The 20,815-nt window shown below is 37.3% G+C and overlaps 3 protein-coding genes across 3 annotated transcripts in view; all 3 read right to left on the reverse strand.

Annotated features, from left to right (window-relative positions):
- LOC141436307 (trace amine-associated receptor 8b) overlaps positions 1-20,815 on the reverse strand; it is a 100,437-nt gene that overhangs the window by 49,440 nt on the left and 30,182 nt on the right. The gene's annotated exons all lie outside the window — the stretch shown is intronic.
- Positions 5,924-8,481, reverse strand: LOC141436306 (transient receptor potential channel pyrexia-like). The gene is made up of 3 exons (XM_074099237.1): positions 7,543-8,481; positions 7,199-7,456; positions 5,924-6,824 (listed from the first exon to the last, which is right to left on the reverse strand). The coding sequence occupies exons 1-3, from the start codon at positions 8,299-8,301 to the stop codon at positions 5,940-5,942; spliced, it is 1,902 nt and encodes a 633-aa protein (XP_073955338.1). The 5' UTR covers positions 8,302-8,481; the 3' UTR covers positions 5,924-5,939.
- LOC141436503 (nuclear factor NF-kappa-B p105 subunit-like) lies at positions 8,487-20,793 on the reverse strand (the record flags this gene model as incomplete). Its single annotated transcript, XM_074099507.1, has 8 exons — positions 20,554-20,793; positions 17,746-17,845; positions 16,615-16,749; positions 12,726-12,817; positions 11,594-11,681; positions 10,003-10,228; positions 9,249-9,482; positions 8,487-8,594 (listed from the first exon to the last, which is right to left on the reverse strand). Coding segments are annotated over exons 1-8 (993 nt in total), but the record flags the coding sequence as incomplete, so codon positions are not given.

The following is a 20,815-nucleotide window of genomic DNA, read 5'->3' on the forward strand; positions in this document are numbered from 1 at the left end:
ATCATCATTAATTGTGTCTAAAATTCTAAAATATTCGAATATGATCCTCGATTCGATACATCAAATTTTAGAATAAAATATTCAAAACAATCCCACATATTTTCGACGATCAGTTAAGTGAACTGCCGAGGCCCATTTGGAAACATTAAATTGCGCTTCCCAAACAAAAGCATTTCAACATTTATCATATGAATTCGTATAAAGTTAGCAATCTTTGCAATTTAAATTTGTAAGCACATTGATGTGGCCGGTGTTTCGAAATCAAATATCGAAAATGATTACAACGAGCTCAGTGCCGCTTATTTCGATGCCGCAGAAAGTTTGTGACAAAAAGTACTTTCGAACTTGGGATCGCTATCAGTCCAAATTTTGCTTTGCGAAAATTCTGGAACAATTTCGGAAGCTGATTAAGTTACTGGTTACGAGTTGTCAAAGTAAAGACTGCGTGTTCACTGTGTTTAACTACGTAAGTCTACGTCTAAGGGGCTGTTTCACCATCCATTGATTAGTGTTAACTGGCGCTTAGGTGTGATGCCGTCTCTATTTGTTATGTTCGAATAGACGGAGACGGCATCTGATTTAGCCGTCGGTTAACGCTAATCAATGGATGGTGAAACAGCCTAAGACTACGTTTTCACCAGAGATGTGCGAGGATGTGTTGCGAGGAATGGATTTTTTATGAACCAATCATCATCATATCAGCCATAGGACGTCCACTGTTGGACATAGGCCTCCCCCATAGACCTCCAATTGCCTCGGTTGGAAGCGGCTTGCATCCACCGTGAACCCGCGACTCCAGATCATCCGTCCGTCTCGTTGGTGGACGTCCTACGCTGCGCTTGCCGATCCGGGGTCTCCAATCGAGAACCTTTCAGCCCCAACGACCGTCTGTTCTCCGTGAACCAATAGAAACGCTTAATTTACCAGTCCTTGCACAATTCTAGTGGAAACAGCACAGTGAAGCGAAGATAGTAAATGAAGTGTTTCTGTTGGTTAGTGAAAAATACATTTCGCACATCTCTGGTGGAACGTAGTCTAATACGACAGTTGTTACTACTAATACATTTTTTTTAATTTAGGAGATTTTACCTTCTTTAAAAGTCTGAGTTAGTGTATAATGTGTTTAAAATAATTAAAAATACTTTTGACTGCGCTGGAGCAAGACATAATTCAACAACCACAGTAAAAAAATTAACAGTAATCAACATTATCTCAGCATATATAAATATCACTGCACGCACAGACTTCTTTTCAGAACGAGAGGGCTGGGCTTTGGCTTGGGCTATATTTCCTCGGGGGCCTAGTGGGGATCGCGATCTTCAAAACATCATAGAAATTCCTTCGTAGGTTATGTGCAGTTTTCATATACATTGATTTTGCATATACATTTCGAAAAACTTAGAGATGTAAGCCCGGCTTGAATCCACGACCCTCTGCTTGAAAGGTCATAGGTCAATCCATTAGGCTACCAAGATTTCAGTGCGCAGTAAATTATTAGTACTTACTTATTGATTGCACTGACGTTTCAAACGTAGACATATTACACTAAATAATTAAGGTGTGGTTTCTAGTAAGTAAAATATTTCAATTCGGTTCATCCATTATCCATTATCCCTTTGCTGTTCTTTAAAACGTCTCCAATAGTTTCTAAGCAGTGTTTTAGTAAGTACCAAATACAATTACAAGCTAGTCTACATTTTGTAAAAGTATCTTTCCACAGAAGGATGAGCTTTCCAACTTAAGTGCCTTATTAAAAATGTAATTCGAGAACATTCTCACTTTCTGGAGCTTATTAAGTACTGCTAACATAATTTTGAAGAGCCCTATTCCACAGAATGACGTCATTTTCTCTGACATCCAAAAGTGCCATCATCAAAAATGGTGATGGCGTGGTATCATTGTCACTTGCAAAGTAAGTATAACAAATTATCAGTGTCATTTTAGGTCCGATGTAGATGTAGAGTCCGATTTAATTTAATGATCGGTTTGTAATCGGAGAACGCGGTAATTCTTATTTCACGCATCATAAAATGTGTTGCTAAGCGCAAAACTCGGGAACGGCTGGACCGATTTCGTTGATTCTTTTTCTTCTTTTGTTATGTTTGTTATTATCAGGAGAAGGTTTCATTGGAAGAAAATTTAGAAAAATTATAACGGGTGTGAAGCCGCGGTCAACAGCTAGTTTAAACTATAAAGACATTGTTGTACAGTGTCCCATTAATTACAGTAGGATATCATAGCCGCGATAGGATAGCTGCATTAATTATAGTTGTTTAGGATAGGATACAGTGGTTCAATCACCAGCACCTAATCTGACACAGAACATGCATAATTATCTGATGTGAATCAATTCTAGTGCCGGCAGGATGTGTCAGATGTTTTTGTACATTCCGCTGCGGCAGGTATTAATGCAATGATTATACACGGCTAGGAGAAAATGTTGAATCAATTAGTAATTATAACAGTACGCGTCATGTACGGTCAAGGGCATTACCAAGGCGTCAAAAATATCTGCACAGTCTACACACCCTTATGCTACTTAACATAAGGTCGATGTATTTTATATACATATTTTGACGCTATGGCTGTATATATTATATATTTGCATTCGACTTTACTCAGATACCGCGTCTGAATTTGAACTATTATAAGACATAAGGAAATAAGGAAAACGATGTCGTTATACTTGTAGAGTAAAACATCGGTTGACGCTTTAACAATCTGTCAGCCAATTCGAACGATATTTGGCAATTGTCATATTCTGAAGACGCGAGTTCTTCTGTACCTTTGTGTGTTTTCGAATAAATTGGCCATTGTTTTTACATCGAAAATAATAAGATTGACATTCGGATACGTACAAAAGCAATCAAAAATATTGGAAAGCGATAGAAATAAAAGTAAAAACGGGATTCTGCGAACAAAGTCAAGCTGGTAAAACTGCAACTGCATGTATACGATATTATAATGCTACGTTGAATGTCTGTGTGCACCTGTGCAAACCCAGACATGTATTTTTTCGTAATTTTTAGCTCCGTTTCACTAAATAGGTTAGTGACCTCAAAAATTCTTATTAGTTCGTCTATTAGAGTTAAAAGGATTGGACACCGTATTTTTTCTTTTGTCAATTAAACAAAAAATTATAAATTATAGCTTATCAAAATTCCACTGTTTGCACGGCGTGACGTCACAGGCTCTCTGGAAAGGAAGGGAAAAATTATGTACATTGCAGTCAAGTGTGAAAATATGAACTTATTGAAGGTTTCAAAAATAAGTACAACAGACTAATTATTCCGACGCAATAAGGCCGTAGTAACATATTTTTGAGTGGTTCGAATAGATAGGTAATCATGACATGCAATAAATATTTTTAATTTAAAAATTAAAATGTGTAGTAATCCGCATCAATTAAAACTATTAACAACAACAATAAGGCAAGTAAATTATTACATTAATTAGGTATTACATTATATAATTAACACTTCAAGAACCATAAGAAAATGTCGGTTTAATTATACAGTTTTTAGGAATGCCTACGTGATTCTATCAAATAAACTGAGGTCGTACTGCCACTCGAATAATCTGTTTGTTTTGCGACATATTATGTATATGCGAGCTTATACGCCCTTTGGTCCTCGTCTTAGTCCTTCGTCGGTAGAAAATCTGTAAGTGCCTTTCAAAAGTACGGAGCAATTAGACAGATAATGATATTGCACTATTTAGACGATAGTCTAAAGTAATAAAATTATTTTCATATACTGTTTTCAGAATCCATGTATGTATCATGCATTTCTATTCCACTGCTTTAACTTTTAGGCGCTGTATTATGAGTATAACAGATTTCATGTAACACTTGTATTGTATTTCTTTTGAAATATCATCATCACCATATCAGCCTTGGCACGTCCACTGTTTGTTGGGCCAGGGCATATGCCTCCCCAGTTGCTTGCGCAATGTAGGTAATTTGTCTTATTTATTAAAAAACTGCATGAGAGTGTCCTATCCCATCCTTTCTAACATGCGCACCCGTGTATGTAGACGATCTCGCTCTCGTTTGATGTGAAGAATGGGCGATCGTTTAATGTTCGCTAACCGCCGCCGTGGCAGCAGCTATTGCTATTGTATCTAACAAAAAACTCTGAAAATAATATCCATCCGCTAAAATTTGGACAATTATATCTATCAGAGCGCTTCTGTGTTTGTGTGAGTGACTGTATTTGTTGGATTATCTCAATTGCGGCAGAGATCTGTGTCTTTGATCCTACGCACGTGCTGTTGGACTGAATCGAGTCTCTTCTTGGACTGCTGAAGGACTACCAGCCAAGGTCCTGGCGTTGGAGCAGCGAGAAGAAGCCGAACCTGTAAAGTGCGCATGTGTTTTACCTAAATCCTTGCTCTCATGCAGTTCAGTAGGTCTCCTTTTCCGTGGTTCTAGCAAACCGTTTTTAATTTCCTATGGATTCTTTCATCATCAGGGTATTTTTGGTTGTCCCGTACTAAAGTGGCTTAATCAGTTAGGAAAAGCCTCACCACCAGTAAACCTCCATTGCTTCGGTCGGAAGCAGCCTGCATACACGGTGAACTTAGCAAACTTCGCTGCTTTAACCAGCTCATCTATCCGTCTCGTTAGTAGTATGTCCAATTTAAGGGATCCCTTTGTTTCCATACATTTTTTGTTCCGAATTTCGATGGTCAGAAATTTATATCCATATAATTTATAAACATAAACATCATAGTCATAATTTTTGTTCAGTAAAATGCTTATTAGCTCTAATATTAATGGCATATAATATTAAATCCTATAATCACAAAGTCATACATTTGTAACTAAGTATAACGTTCAAAGATCTAACGATAATTATTCAGAAATAGTTTAAGCCATATATTTCACCGTACTAATATCGTTAATTCCTAAAGTCTAGGTCTACGCAACCAAATCCATAACATTGATAGGCATATAGATAATTACTGAAAAATTTCCAGGCATACGTTTGAAAGTGCTAATCATTTAAGTACAACTTTAGATAATATGACTAATAGAAATAATGTTGAAAACAATTTGATTTGTGCGAGCGAGCGAGCGAGCGAGCAATACGGTTCGGAGCAGAAGCGACTCGGATAGGTTAGGTTCAGAAGGCTAAGGCGGGAGCGTAGGCGGAGCGTAGCTCCCGCCTAGCCTTAAATGTTAGGTATTTTTTTATAGCAGCCCGGATAATATTGTTTCACGATTTTTGGTCCTCGATGTTCCTATAAAAATGGTATATTATGAACTTTGATTATTATGCATACAACTAAAGTTAGGTATACATTCGGTAGTTAAAATATTATGTATTTCATTTTTCTGATAAATAATTGAATTCATTCCTATAATTATTATGAGTGTTTTTTATTTAAATTTAACATTATGACGTTAAATGTTATGACTAACTTATCAGGTGACAATCATTATGACCTACGAAAAAAGACCTTACAACAATTATTATTATAAACTAGTTTATTGCCTTTAATATTATGTAATGACATACTATATGGACATGGAATGTTTTGACTAACCAATTTATGGGAAACAAAAGAGACCCAAATTTAAGTATTCATACCTAATTTTGTTTGAATACTCTTGAGAGACATCAAATACATCGTAACTGTATTATAGGTGAACACAGTTTTTATTTTTGCATAAAATATTGAATGATATCTAATCTTAATACAACATAGGGATAAAAACGTTAAAGTTCATAACGTAATTACAATAATATTGCATAATATAGTTGACATGAATGACAAACTTTTTTTATGGTAAGTTTATCTGGACATGATAATTGTACTTAGGTCATTTTTTTACGATGTCAAATGTAGATATGTAAATTAAATAGGTACCCATACACAAAATAAAACACATCTTGTATTTTTAATAACATGAATATATTAATCAATAAAAATATTTAATTATGACTCTTCTTTCTTAATTTTAGCACGAAGTTCTTCGAATCACCAATCGGATCTGTCTGAGTATTTTTATCTGAGACGCTTTGTTGATTTCTACCTGCATCTTTTACTTGGTCTTTAACATCATTTAAAGCCACTGTCAATGCATCTAATCTATCCATTATATCACCAAACTTAGTTCTAATTTCCAACCCTTTCCCAACTTTAGAGTTCTCAATCAGATCACTAAGGGAATACCTATCATCAGTGACTATGGTTTTAAAAAGCAAATTCATTTGATCCCTGTACATTTTCTTACTAACTTCTCGTTCATTTTGTTGATATTTAGTCTTTACTTTTAGTAGAATAGAATCTAGTATATGTGGTGGTAGCGGTTGTTCTTTAGCAAAATAGTAAGGTTCATCGGTATCAGCTTGAACCTCGTAGAAAACCTCCCAGTGTTTTATCACGCAAGGCCTGATATGAATTTTCTTAATAAACCTTCTACAGTGAAATTTTTTGTGAACCAGGCTCCTAAAGACCCCTCCAAAAACAAAAAGGTCAAGGGAACTTAGAAATTTTACTTGTTTCTTGAGTCTTCGGACGTCTCCAGCCATTTTTAAATCAGCCACATCACTCACAGCTACGCCGATCATGAAATTCATAAATACCATTGATACCAATATTAAAAATAATACAAATAACACGTGAACTATCAATTTAGAATAAGTTAGTTCTTTGTGATCAGCGCCGAATAGCTCTTTGTAGTCATACTCTGATGTCATCATTACTATGGTTTTAATGAAAGACTCCCATGCGCCATCGAAAGGTGGATAAGCGTGATACTGCACCATAAAACTTAATGAAAATGCAATCAACAGAAAGATGCAGGTAAGTAGTATCTGAAATAAAAAAAGGCTACAATAATTTTTGTGCATTTTAAACATTTTACTGTCCGCGAAGAAGTTTAGTATCAGTACTTGGAGACTTATTTCTTAACAAAGGAATACCTACATTGTTTATAAATAAACTTTTCATAAGTTTGAATTTTTTTTCTTTTATCAGTCTTACGGAAGTAAACGCAACAAGCTAAATGCATGCGTGAGTGGTGTAATTTGACAGTAACTTGACAATAATTTTATAAAATTATTTAATTCCTGTTTGAAGTAGAAAAAAATAGAAACCCAGCAATTTAAAAACAAAATTGCCTCCCAATAGGTACTAGTTGTGATATTTCTGCTAATCTTAGAGAGAGAAAAGATAAATTATTGTCTACCTTAAAAATGTTACTGGCAACTTTGCTAAACATCAGCAGATAATAGCCCCAATATGGAAATCTTGACAGAAGATAAGTCATGTGGGCCCAAGACAGTAGTAAGGCGCCGGTCGCTACATGTCTCAGCCATTCGTCCTCTAACCAAGCTTCTTGATCAGCACACAGTAGAATGAGAGCAAGGATAAGAGAGCCCAATTTGACCCAGTTCTCAACACCAAGAAAATAATGATGCCGCTTTACGTATATAAATAAAAATTCCTGAAAGTATAAAAAAATATTAAAACAACGAAATTCCTCATTAAATGTAAAAGTTCTCATCTCCATGTATAAATAACCAGTATTACCTGAATAGTTACTAAAAGTAAAGGAGCATACAGCATGTCGCTACTAATAAATGATTCTTTATTTTTGTCGCTGAAGCAAACTATTAAAACAAAGTTTAGCGTCAATGCAAATATTGCGTAAATTGCTACAATAACGTAAAAGAATGGCACCAAAGTTTTCCATTTTAGGTAAATAAGACTTTCTATAAGAGGATGCATTAATATCTTCTTCTGACCACATCTGACTAGTTCCTCCAATACTTTAATTTGACTTGTACCATGATCTTTTATTAAAACTCCATAGTCTATACTGATCTCACACCCAGTTTCTCCTGACTCTGGTAACTTGGATACAATAAATTCATCAAACACTTCTTCAAAAAATTGTGTTGAATTAGGAAGCTTGGTAGATATTGTTTCTATAACGGTCTTCCGTTTTTTATCAGTTTCCAAAGGATTTGACAAGACAGCACCCTTGCGTAAAATAGTTGAAACCACTTCACGGTGGCACCGATCGGCAGCCAAATGTAAAGCAGTTCGATTTTTATCATCAACATCGTCAATAGCTCTTGGTTCTAGATCAAGTATAAGTCCAACAACTTCTGAGCAGTTTTTAGAAGCAGCTATTTGTAACGGCGTCCAATCTGTTATAAACTCTCCCTTAGTTTTAACTGATAAACTAGCATTTCTTTGATACAGTAGCCTAATACAATCTTGGTGATTATTCATTGCTGCGATGTGTATAGGAGCATAGCCGCGTTTGTCATATGACTGAATCATGACATTAGTTGCCTCATCATCATAGTTAAGTATGTATTCTACAACTTCCTTGTGCCCAAATTGAATTGCCGCGTGCAATGCATTATTATTTTCCGTGGAAACCCTGTAAATGTTGGCTCCCTTTCTTATTAAAGCTTTAACACAGCTGAGGTGTCCACCTCGAAGTGCTATGTATAACGGAGTCTGTCGATTTTATTGAAGATATCGACGGACTCTATTGAGGCGCCTAGTAATACTTCAAGTATTTCTTGATCGCTGCGATTCGCTGCTAAATGTAAAGGCGTTTCATGTATCTGCAAATATGATATTCTCATAAGTATTTTATTTAACTATGACATAATATGCAAAATAGATGTTTTGATTACTATATTGTTAAAATTAAAAAGTAGTTTAATTTAAATTACCTGCCTCTTCTTTAAATTTAATTAAGCAGTAATTTTATTATGTCATGCCTTACTTAGTAGAAAGACGTTAATAAGTATAATAATTTCTTTAATCTATCAGGAAACCTTGGTCATCTAATTGCTCTATTGTGGTATGATTACAAGTACAATGTCAGAGACCGTGAGACAAACAATTTATCTTATCTACTTTAGTAGGTATTATAACATATGTACTTAGTTAAGTCAACATAAGGAGCAGAATTTGATGTTTAATACCAAGAGATTACTAAGCTTATATTTTACACTGCTAAATATTATGACGATAAAAATATTAAATATTAGTCTATAGAAAGTATGCCATCTAAATTTTTTCTGACTGACTCATCTATACGCTGCGCCCAAACTTTTGAACATTAAAAATTGAATATTGAACCACAATTTCAAATGTAAACAAAGAATAATGATGAAGTTTTCGAAAACTCCAGGGAATAAAGAATTCTTGTACGGAAGCGATGCAAGCGTAAGCTATTTAGTTCACAAAATATCAACGTATATACTTCTTACCTGTTCTAAGCGGTAAACGAGATTCAAATCATCTTCTAGAGTAATATTCTTGTAACGGTGAAATGGTAAGTTAGAGGTAGCAGTTACATCAGCACCAGCGTCTAGAACAGTGCATACGCCTGGTAACCAGTCTGCTACGACGGAAGCCTGGAGGAGTGTGAAGCCGGCCTGGTCTCTTGTGTTGGCTCGTTCTGCCAAAGATACCAGGTCGTCGCATCTATGGCTTAATAATACCTATAAATTAATTTTATTATAGACCTATGGTGAGAGCGGTGATGGTTGATTCTAAAAACGTTGCGCATTAAAAACCTAAAATAATTATGTGAAATAGTTTTCGAGTTATGAGGGGGTCAAAAATGGTTAGGGTAAAATTACACACAGTGCTGCTCACCAGTTCTGTTAGCTTGAACGTGGCTTGACACGCTACCGCATGTCTAGATAAATAAATTCCTAGAGCACATATAACTTATGGCACCGCAGGTATTTGGCGGGTTCACTAATGTTTTGCAACTAACGTTTGGCAACCTGATTAATTTCACAGCTTTCAATTTCGCAACTGTTTAATATTTCTGAAACAGTAAATATTTCAGGGTTTTCCTTCCTACGGACTACGGACCTTCTACATGATGGCTCTGAAATAAATCCTGAAATAATTTACAGTTTTAGAGTTTGCGAAATGATAAATCAGGTTGCCAAACGTTAGTTGCGAAATGAACGGATACTGTGTTTGGCGTTCTCAATTGACAGTACAAACCTTAAAAGCTTCATCCAGCTTGTACTTCACACAGAGATGTAATGGTGTCAAACCAGCACTGTTTAGGCAGGCCACAGAAGCGCCGGCGTCTAAGAGGAGCCTGATGGATGACAGACATCTGATCTCCACGGCTGTATGGAGAGGAGTATCTACGTTGTCAATGATTCCTTTCATGGTGTTGAATGTACCGCCAGCCTCAAGGAGCATCCTGATGACATCTGATAAACTGAAAAAGAAGAGTTTGAGTACTGTCAGTCAACTAACCAGCAATTGAGAGAGAGAGAGAGAAAGAGAGAGCAAATACGTGTGATCTGTGAATTTTAGTTTAATAAGAACAAAACTTTGCTTTGAGGGGTTCATATTCCAATAGAATAAGTTTTTGTTAAAAAAACATTTTTAATATAAGATTTTTATGCTGACTATACTTTTTGTTGACTGTACTTGTATTGTTACCCAAAATACATTTGCGTATGCAAATTTCAAGTCGATGCCATTAACCGTTAAAGAGTTCCGTCCTGTGGAGACCACCAGACTACCAGGTTCATCCCAGCCTATATACGTCCCACTGCTGGGCACAGGCCTCCTCTCAGAACAAGAGGGCTTGGGCCGTAGTTCCCACGCGGGCCCAGTGCGGATTGGAAACTTCACACGCACCATTGAATTGCTTTGCAGGTTTGTGCAGGTTTCCTCACGATGTTTTCCTTCACCGCAAAGCTCGTGGTAAATTTCAAATGTAATTCCGCACATGAATTTCGAAAAACTCAGAGGTGCGAGCCGGGGTTTGAACCCACGACCCTCTGCTTGAGAGGTCATAGGTCAAACCACTCGGCCACCAAGCCTCGGGTCGGGAGTGCGGTGGGTTTATTTACGTGGCTCACGACCCACCCAGCGCCCGACGTCGGTGTGATGTTATTCATAAATAGCCACGTAAATAGGCTCGCCGTACTCCCGAACCGACCCGATCTCGACCTGCATTCCGCTACAAAACAACCTAAGCTCAAATTACCCTATTACACAGTCAGTACAAACTAATGTCAAAAACACATAGTGTCACATAAGTAAATAAAAATTCTAAATAGCCTAATGTCAAAATGCCAGTCTCAAAAACCCTCAAACCTTAAAACCAATCGAACTTATCTCAATTACGTACTACTAGCTTTTGCCCGCGGCTTCGAACGCGTGGAATTCGATTATCGCGCGCCGTTCCCTCGGGAACTGTTCATTTTCAGTTGTGTTATAATATCTACCTTCATACCAAATTTCGAGATTCTGAGTTCGCGGGAAGTACCCTGTAGGTTTTGATTCCCTTGCGAGTTTCGAAAATTTTCGGAAATTTGCAGCATAAATGGCTGTATCTTTTGATTACGTTGGCTTAGAAGTTTGATTTTTTCACAGCTCCAAATTAATATAAATATTTAATATAATTATATTATATTTATATTGATATAAATTTCAGCTTGATACCTCTACGCGTTCCCGAGAAAAAGGATCTTGACAGAAAGACAGACAGACAGACAGATGGACAAAAAGTGATTCTATAAGGGTTCCGTTTTTCCTTTTGAGGTACGGAACCTTAAAATAATGAACTCACTCAACGATTTTCTTGCGCCGGTAGTGTGCGTAGCCGGCAACGTCAAGGGCTGTCCTTCCTCGGTCATCGCAGATGTTCGGGTCATGGCCTGCAATTACAAAACAATTTACTATGCACTTGTCAGGTGCGGTTAACTGACGATCCAGAATATCATGACAATAATTTACGTCCTGATAATTCATACCCGTATGTTTGTTTGTTTATACTCTTTATTGTACACCAACAAGATGGGCATGACCCAGTTAAAGCTGCAGGTTCGCGGTGAATGCAGGTCGCTCCCAACCAAAGCAACTGCAGGTCTCTGCGAGGAGGCCTATATCAACCAGGTGGCGTCCTACGGCTGATATGACAATGATGATGTAGTTTGTAGACAGTATACAAATCACCCTTTCAGTGACTATAAATGGAAACAACAGAGAAGTGCACATAATTTTGGCAATACTTTTAAGATTCAAAAATTCTTCTTCTATAGCAGACGCTTAATATCCTTCACTACCCTTATTGCGCGTAGAACATAAAATGAAGGGAGGTCCTGCGTATGCCATCATAGTGAGGTTTATGGGGCTCTCTCCCATAGCACTTCTTCTACTAGTCGGACGGGAGGCAGCATACCCTACGCAATTTATTGCTGCAAACCGCTTTAGCCACCAACAGTAAGTCTACTGGTCCTACACAGCGGGCAGGAGGGTCTGCGCGCTTATGACCCTTCTTTTTGGCGCACTTCCAAAGCTTCGCAAAGGGCTGGGGTCACCGAGGAGCGTCATGTTTGAATGTCCGCGATCCCATAGCCCTCCCATAACGGCATAGTAGATAAACACCAATGTTTTTTAGTGGGTATGCTCCCTAAAGTGAGAGAGTCCCACATATTTTTCTACGGAACGTATGCGTGAAGCATGTTCATCATCATCATCATCAGCCGGAAGACGTCCATTGCTGGACAAAGCCCTCCCCCTTAGAACGCCACAATGAACGACAACTCGCCACTTGCATCCACCGGTTGCCCGCAACTCTCACGATGTCGTCAGTCCACCTAGTGGGAGGCCTGCCAACGCTTCATCTTCCAGTTCGTGAAGCATATTCACATCGCTAAAAAGGACGGGTTCTCTCTGTGTAAACTTGGTAGGTACTTTACCTGCATTTAGTAGAACCCGAATGCGGAAGCCGAGGTTCATTGCGCTTGCGTGGTGGAGCTCCGTCCATCCTGCTTGGTACCGTGGCAGGTGACTACAAAAAAAATAATTAAGCACGTGAAAACTCAATTTTTCATTATATTTTATTTTTTTATTTCTTGCCTGTCACCAGACAAAAACGGTGAAATAGCTAAATATGTTCTTATGAAGTTATTTACAAAAGTTTCTTCTTTTTCATGGTCAAAGTGTAGTTTCTAATTATAAGTCTAATTTACTCTCAATGTTAATAAATTTTTGTTCAAAGTTTAATAGATTTAATAAAACCTTGTTTTTGTAACTGTCATTTTTGTTAACTGTACCTACCTACTTGCATTGTCATCGAACCACTGAAAGTGTAATTTATTGAATCAGGCGTTACTCTGCTGAGGTCCATAATCAATGAACTAAAAGATTTTTTTTGCTCACATGCGACTTTTATTATAAGTAGCTACGTTTATGCAAGATATGTGTGCTCTGTTCATGCAGTTCCTCCACCTCCACACTGTAAGAACACACACATATCACACAAACCCATCTATCACCACCACCACACTACACTACACACAGAGCAACACAACCGTACACCATGCTACCAGATGTTAGACTATATAACTTAGTTAAATAACTTAATTAAATAACTGAAAACATCAGACACCCCCAAAATATTTTTTCATTTTAAGTTACTTGATTGCATTTATTTTTGAATACCTTCATTGTTTTAAAAGATATTCGTGTGTTTTGCTAACTCAATAGGTAATTCTACTTCATTTCTAACTCTACACCTAAAATAATTTGTATTTGCGCTTTGACGTTTTTAGAAGAAAATCTTACATTAACAGAACAACAGCCAGTATTAAATTATCGAAGCAGTATGCAACCTCGCTAAAATATTTAATTGGCGCCTGTTGCAGTCGTAACTTTTAGACCGGGCACAATAAAAAAGGTATTTAAGAAAACAAATACAACATAATTTAAAACATAGTGTAATCGATTCTACTCTCGATTCTGAGCAAACTACTTTTGGTTTTCAGTTATTTAATGAGCACCTTGTATATATCTTGCATAAGCTTAGCTATGATAAGGTCGAGGGTGAGCAAAGAAATTATTTTAGTTCATTTTTACATTATGTTGGTCCACACCTGCCCAGGGTCCTGGCAATGTTGCTCAACTTGTGTGTCTCGCACGGATATCTACCTCAGGAGCTGATGAAGACCATTGTTGTACCCATACTCAAAAACAGGACCGGAGATGCATCTGACAAGAATAATTACCGTCCCATTTCATTGGCTACCATAGTGGCGAAGGTGTTGAACGGGTTGCTTGATCGCCAGTTAGCTAAATACATAAATCTAGAGGAGGCACCATTCGGGTTTAGGCCGGGACTGTCTACTGAAACTGCTATCTTGCGACTCAAGCACACTGTCCAGTACTACACGTCCCGAAAAACGCCAATTTATTCTTGCTCTTTGGAATTGTCGAAGGCCTTCGATCTTGTATGATCTCAGGAATTGGTGCGAATTATTGAGTCATCATCATCATCCCAGCCTATAAACGTCCCACTGCTGGGCACAGGCCTGCTCTCAGAACAAGAGGGCTTGGGCCATAGTTCCCACGCGGGCCCAGTGCGGATTGGGAACTTTACACGCACCATTGAATTGCATCGCAAGTTTGTGCAGGTTTCCTCACGATGTTTTCCTTCACCGCAAAGCTCGTGGTAAATTTGAAATGTAATTCCGCACATGAGTTTCGAAAAAATCAGAGGTGCGAGCCGGGGTTTGAACCCACGACCCTCTGCTTGAGAGGCGATAGGTCAAACCACTAGGCCACCACGGCTTATTATTCCCGGCGGGAATTATTGAGTACTGGTACGGTAATCAAAGCAATGCTGTCAGATGGGCTGGTGCATTCTCGAGTGAGTACAGGTTGGAATGTGGAGTAAGGCAGGGTGGATTGACGTCTCCTCGACTTTTCAACCTGTACATGAACGGACTTATTGGTGAGCTTAGCAGAGCAGGCTGCTCAATTGATGGCAAGTGTGTTAACAATGTCAGTTATACCGACGATATGGCTCTGCTAACCCCATCAATCAGGGCCCTCGAGAAGTTAATAGGAATTTGTGAGGGATATGCGGATTCCCATGGTCTCAGGTACAACGCTAAGAAAAGCGAGTTGCTCGTTTTTTAAGGCAGGTAGCAAGAAACCCAGTGCCGTTCCTCCAGTTAAGTTGTCTGGGTGCGTCTTGAGAATAGTCTCCGAATTTAAGTACCTGGGGCACTGGGTCACCGAGGACCTATCTGATGACCTAGATGTGGAGAGGGAACGTAGGGCGTTGGCAGTAAGGAGCAACATGTTGGCTCGTAGGTTCGTACGTTGCACAAAAGATGTCAAGAAAACTCTTTTTAAGGCATATTGTCAAACTTTTTATACGTGCAGCCTGTGTACCAAGTGTACTCAGAGAGCTCTCAACGCCCTGTGTGTCCAGTATAACAATAGGTTGAGCATGCTGCTGAGGCTGTCCCGTTACTGCAGCGCGTCGGGCATGTGCACAGAGGCGCGAATAGACAGCTTCCAGGCCATATTGCGCAAACGAGTTGCCTCCCTGACGCAGCGCGTACGGGATAGCCCGAACAGCCTCCTCAATACCATTCTGGGCAGGGTGGACTGTCCTATTGTACGACGCTGGAATTTTCTCCATAAAGGTTCCAGACCGGTGTTATTTACTAATAATTAATAATCAATGGTTAATGATGTTATTGTGATTGTGACATATAATATTTAATAATGAATAATTTAATTAATTAATTTTAATTATTTAATTTATTTTCTGCGAAGCAATTCAATGGTGCGTGTGAAGTTCCCAATCCGCACTGGGCCCGCGTGGGAACTATAGCCCAAGCCCTCTTGTTCTGAGAGGAGGCCTGTGCCCAGCAGTGGGACGTATATAGGCTGGGATGATGATGATGAATAATTTAATTTAATCTAATCGAATAATCGGAACTGTATTTAATGTATTTAATGTTGTAGAATTATTTATAAATCTACGAACATAGTTGTAAGATTTAATATTACTAACCATCCATGGACATTGTGTTTGAAATAAATGGATTATTATTATTTACTAAAAGTGTGTCAAAATGAACTTGCAACAGTAGACCCTACAAATTTGAATTAACGAACAACGAATAAAATGATTTAATGTAAGAAGGTTCAATTGTGATCTAGAAATCAAACCAATGTCTAAGAACGTACAGGTATTGGAGGCTGGGCTAGCAATGCAACATCAGAACTGCATTCTCAAACAGGTCCGAAGAAAGTTCTTCGGGGAATACCGGTCGCGTTCGGAATGCAAATTGAAGATGTTGATGACCCGGGAAAAACCTTGTTGTCATATACACTATTTGTTTTGTGAGTCATGGGTCATGGATTAGTCATTAACACATTTAAATGAGTACCTAATGAATACGCAACCTCAAATTTCGTTAGGTGAAATACACTCTGGGTTGTTTACGTATCCAAGAAAGGGATAATTTTGTATTTGTATTTATTTAATATAAATGTTCATTAATTTTAATAAAAATAATTCCTTAAAGTTATCATGCGTCATGAAAAATTAAATAAAATCAGATTTATTTTAAAATATTCGACAACAATGGAATATGACTGCTTTTTATACGCCCAGCCACCAAAATGAGCTAATACTCGTAAATAGTAATGTGATTTCGCGAAATAATTCTAACGCGACAAGATTGAAGGTGCTAGTTACCAGATTCTAGATCACTGGACTTGTTTTTCTTTTTAATTTTTAAGGCAGTCAGGTTGCTCGATTTTTTAAATTAATTTACTTTTACTTACCTGCGTCTCACAATGTCAGCAAACTGGGATTCCGTGGGGCTAGTCGGTTCGCTGTCTGCCCCGTGTGCGTGCGCATAGGACGGGTTCGAGTAAAGAGAACTATGCTTCGAAGTCACAAGCAAAGGTTCCCGCTCCCTGGTACAAACAAGGCTTATTAAGTCGTATCAACGTTTCGATATTTGAAAAAAAAACATTATTTTATTCATACCCGGGACATTATTCTAGAGTTTGTTGAGAACAGCCTCATTTCCGTGATCACATATTTCTATAATAATAATAAATTCATTTATTTCGGGCAACTTGGCCCATCAATAAATACCTTACAGACTAACATACATATTTATAATCATCAATAATATTTAAAACTAACTATTTTTTATGCATGAGCTGTAGAATTTGATGTCACCTTCGATAATTTTAGACGTCCTGTACTTTTTTTTATTAAGTACTAAATAACCTGAAAACTGTATGAGAACCTTCTACCATGCTCGAATAATGACCCACTCAACGTCGTAGTCATATAATTACAAAAAAATTTAAAAAAGAAAGAATTGTCACACACACACACACACAACTAATAGTCTGTAACGAAATAATTTACTCAGAAATAGGCTATTACGTAGATGGTGGTTCAATAAGGATTATATTTCATTGATAAACCTTAATCTATAAAAAACTATATAACACAAAAAGCATGACTGTGCTCACTGCAACAGGAGAGGAAAAAAAGTAGCATTTTCGATTGAGAAAAGAGAAATACGTGACATGTGATAGCATTTCTATTCCTATTATTAGTTCTGGAATGAAATAATAAAAATAAATAAATATCAATACAAATAAATAAATACCAATTGACCTAGTCCCAAAGTAAGCTTAGCAAAGCTTGTGTTATGGGTACTAAGCAACGGATAAATATAATTATATAGATATAGATACATACTTGAATACATATTAAACACCCAAGACCCGAGAACAAACATTCGTATTTTTCATACAAATATCTGCCCCGACACGGGAATCGAACCCGGGACCTCAAACTTCGTAGTCAGGTTCTAGAGAACCACTAGGCCATCTGGTCGTCGTACATACAAAGTATAGTGAATGTTTTTTGTCTTTTAAAGGCAAACGCACCTTTCCGGGTCTACGGACTCTGGGAAGTAGTCAGAGTTCCTCGCTGGCAGAGGAATCAACGGGATACTCTGCGTCACCTCCAGTAGTCCCTGCTCTACGTCTGAAAGGATCGAAGCGAAGCTTGATATGACATTATAATTGGTATTCTAGCAACAAAAAAAATTCTGACCTTTTTTATTTATTTATTTCCACATTGCATCTACGCATTAGGTACAGTATGTATGTACCTATGCAAAAGAAAAGAAACAAAACACAATTGACAAACTTTGAGATACTTGTACAGTTATCCAATGCCATAGAGTAGCAAATTACACAAAATTAAAATAATGATAATAATTTTATTACGTAGCTACATTAAAGTAACTTTTGTGAATTCATTATGCACTTTCATTATCGTTAATTTAACTATAAATTGACAAAACTTAAGAGGACGTCATATTTTTAGAGTTCCATAGCGAAATATTAAAAAAGTTCAAAATCACGTTCTGCGTGCGGATCACAGAATATACACAAAAAGGACAACAAAAAGGTAGGTACACCGAAAACATTACAGAGTATCTCACATCTAGGCAAATGTCTCAATTACTTTTTACATACATATTATACATACTTACTCAAAGTTCTTTTTTATCAAATACGCCAGAAAGTGACTATCAGTTCTCCCACTTGTCGCCCATTAGGTTCTTTACTAACTGGATACGTGAGAAAAAGACGTATAGAGTGACAAGCGAGCAAGCGATGCATTCAATGAAGTGCGCTCTTTTGATTAAATCTAATTGGTTTATTGTGGTGATGAGCCAACTACGACGAATGTCAAACGAAAGATTAAAACAATCAAAGAAATTGTATAAAAAGCCATTGCCGTTTTGTAAGTGATAGTATAATGTTTTCTAATAGCAACTATATGTGAAACCATTATGCTTAAAATAAGAAAAAAAAAACTGCCACCATTTCGGACACTACCAATTCTTCGACAAAATGCCAACTTATGACCCATTAAAATTTAAATTTGCTAATCACTGGACATATTTGCTAGGAAATATTATATATTATAGAGTTTTGATTATTTTTAGTTAGCTGTAGAAATAATAATACAGTTATAATTATGTATAAATTATAAAAAATATGACGATAAAAATTAAACAGAGACTTTCGTGTCGATCGCCGGACGTGATTCGAATTGTATCCGTACAGTGACTTATGCTAGTTGAGATGGATACCGCCACATGTCAATCAAGCCAAGCGATTACAATTTTCGACTGAATAGCCGGATTCCCTGGTTAGCCAGATAGCGTAAGGGCCTGTCTCACCAATCATTGGTAAATTCTATGTGACAAATAAATGTGATGTCGTCTCTATTTATTCGGGCAAAACAAACAGAGACGGCTTGCCGGATATCTGACACTTTATAGTCGATTTCTCCGACTTTTCGGTAGGTAGGCCCATCTTTAGTCCACTGCCATTTAATTAAGACGTCTAGTCTAGGCGAGGATCGCGGTGTTAATTGCTGCATCACGCTGACATTCCAAGGATTCGGCGTTTTGCGGGTACACCTTACGGCATCGTAATAATATATTATAAAACTAGCTTTTGCCCGCGGCTCCGCCCGCGTTTTATTCGTAATCGCGGGCGGTAATTTTTCCGGGATAACATACACACAAACACACACACTTTCGCATTTATTATATGTATATAAGTATAAGTATTTGGATGTGAAAGTTCGTGAATATGTATGTGTATGTTTGTTACTCCTTTAACTTAAAACAGCTAAACTGATTTATTTGAACTTTGATGTACTTATAGGTAGCTCGCCGTCTGGAATATCATATTTACAAGCTAAGCTACTTTATATGTCGATATTCGAACTGGATTAGGATAAAATTTCAAAATGTCATTCACTGGCTTTAGTCATGAAATTTGGCATTTTTGTTTAAAGTGCAAAGTCAATAAAGATCACATTGAAACTTTGACATACATACATTTGAGTCTCGGGGAAGGACATACGTAGGATAGTTTTTATCCCGGAAAATTGTATAGTTCCCGCGGGATAGCGATAAACGAATTCTACGCGGACGGAGTCTCCGGTATCAGGCAGGTATTATATCAACACAAAGATATTTAATTTTAATGCTCTCCTGTAAATAACAATAAAGATGTTTATTATTATTATAAATGTTGCCTGTAGCCAGATACTCGGCATTAGCCATTGTCAGGGGCCATATCGGCTAGCATACTTATTGGAAGTCCGAATGTAATGTTTGTCAGAACGATCGTTTGTCATAACTCTTTTTTCTCTGAATCCAATAATTGTTCAGAATTGTTATAAAACAAACCTAACCAAACCTATAATTTCCCATAGGATGACCATTTAAAAATTTCAGAAAACTGTAAGGTTTCAGTGGGAAAAAAATTATGACAAACGATGGTTCGGACAAAAATTACGGTATGACTAGCGAAGAGTATGCCAACTTTGGCGCTTCTACATTTTGTAGGTTACGCGGCGTTGCAGTACAGTCAACGTCATAAATAACTGATCACTTTTGTACCTTGTCGCTTTCAGTCGGTACACAATTTCGTAAGGCTTTTCAAACATGACGTTAAAATGACAAGGTACAAAAGTGATCACTTATTTATGACGTTGACTGTACCATCGACATGTAAATTAACTTGAAGAAACGCAGTTTGTTTAATAGGCCATTCACTTCACTTCACCGCTTAGTATTAAATTATTAACTCAAACGTTTAAAAATAAATCAATATGGTCATTAAGTGACAATTACAAACTCAGTAAAACAATGATTCACGTACCTTTAGGCATTTTGAATTATTCACTTTGAGGTAAACAACACATTTAATACATTAGCGCACATATTCAATAAAACGCTTTTGTGAAGCTAAATTTTTCAACTTAAAAAAAAAATACTACGGCTATTAAATTTATTTGCATTGATAAGACAAATTTGAACTTTATTACGAAGGCGATAACAGCATGCGCGAGCGCTCCTGTGTGACACAAACACGTTTACTACATTGAAGTGACAAAATGCTACTAAAGTACTAACAAAACAAT

The sequence above is a fragment of the Choristoneura fumiferana genome, chromosome 16 (genome assembly GCF_025370935.1).
Source record: "Choristoneura fumiferana chromosome 16, NRCan_CFum_1, whole genome shotgun sequence".
NCBI lineage: Eukaryota > Metazoa > Arthropoda > Insecta > Lepidoptera > Tortricidae > Choristoneura > Choristoneura fumiferana.

What these genes read in the sequence shown, in the direction of transcription:
- LOC141436306 (XM_074099237.1), bottom strand. Translation starts at nt 8,301, where the DNA reads ATGATTCAGTCATATGACAAACGCGGCTATGCTCCTATACACATCGCA. An exon ending in TACTTTTAGTAACTATTCAG is followed by an intron (nt 7,457 to 7,542) that starts GTAATACTGGTT and finishes TTATACTTTCAG; the next exon opens with GAATTTTTATTTATATACGT. An exon ending in TTGCCAGTAACATTTTTAAG is followed by an intron (nt 6,825 to 7,198) that starts GTAGACAATAAT and finishes TTTTTATTTCAG; the next exon opens with ATACTACTTACCTGCATCTT.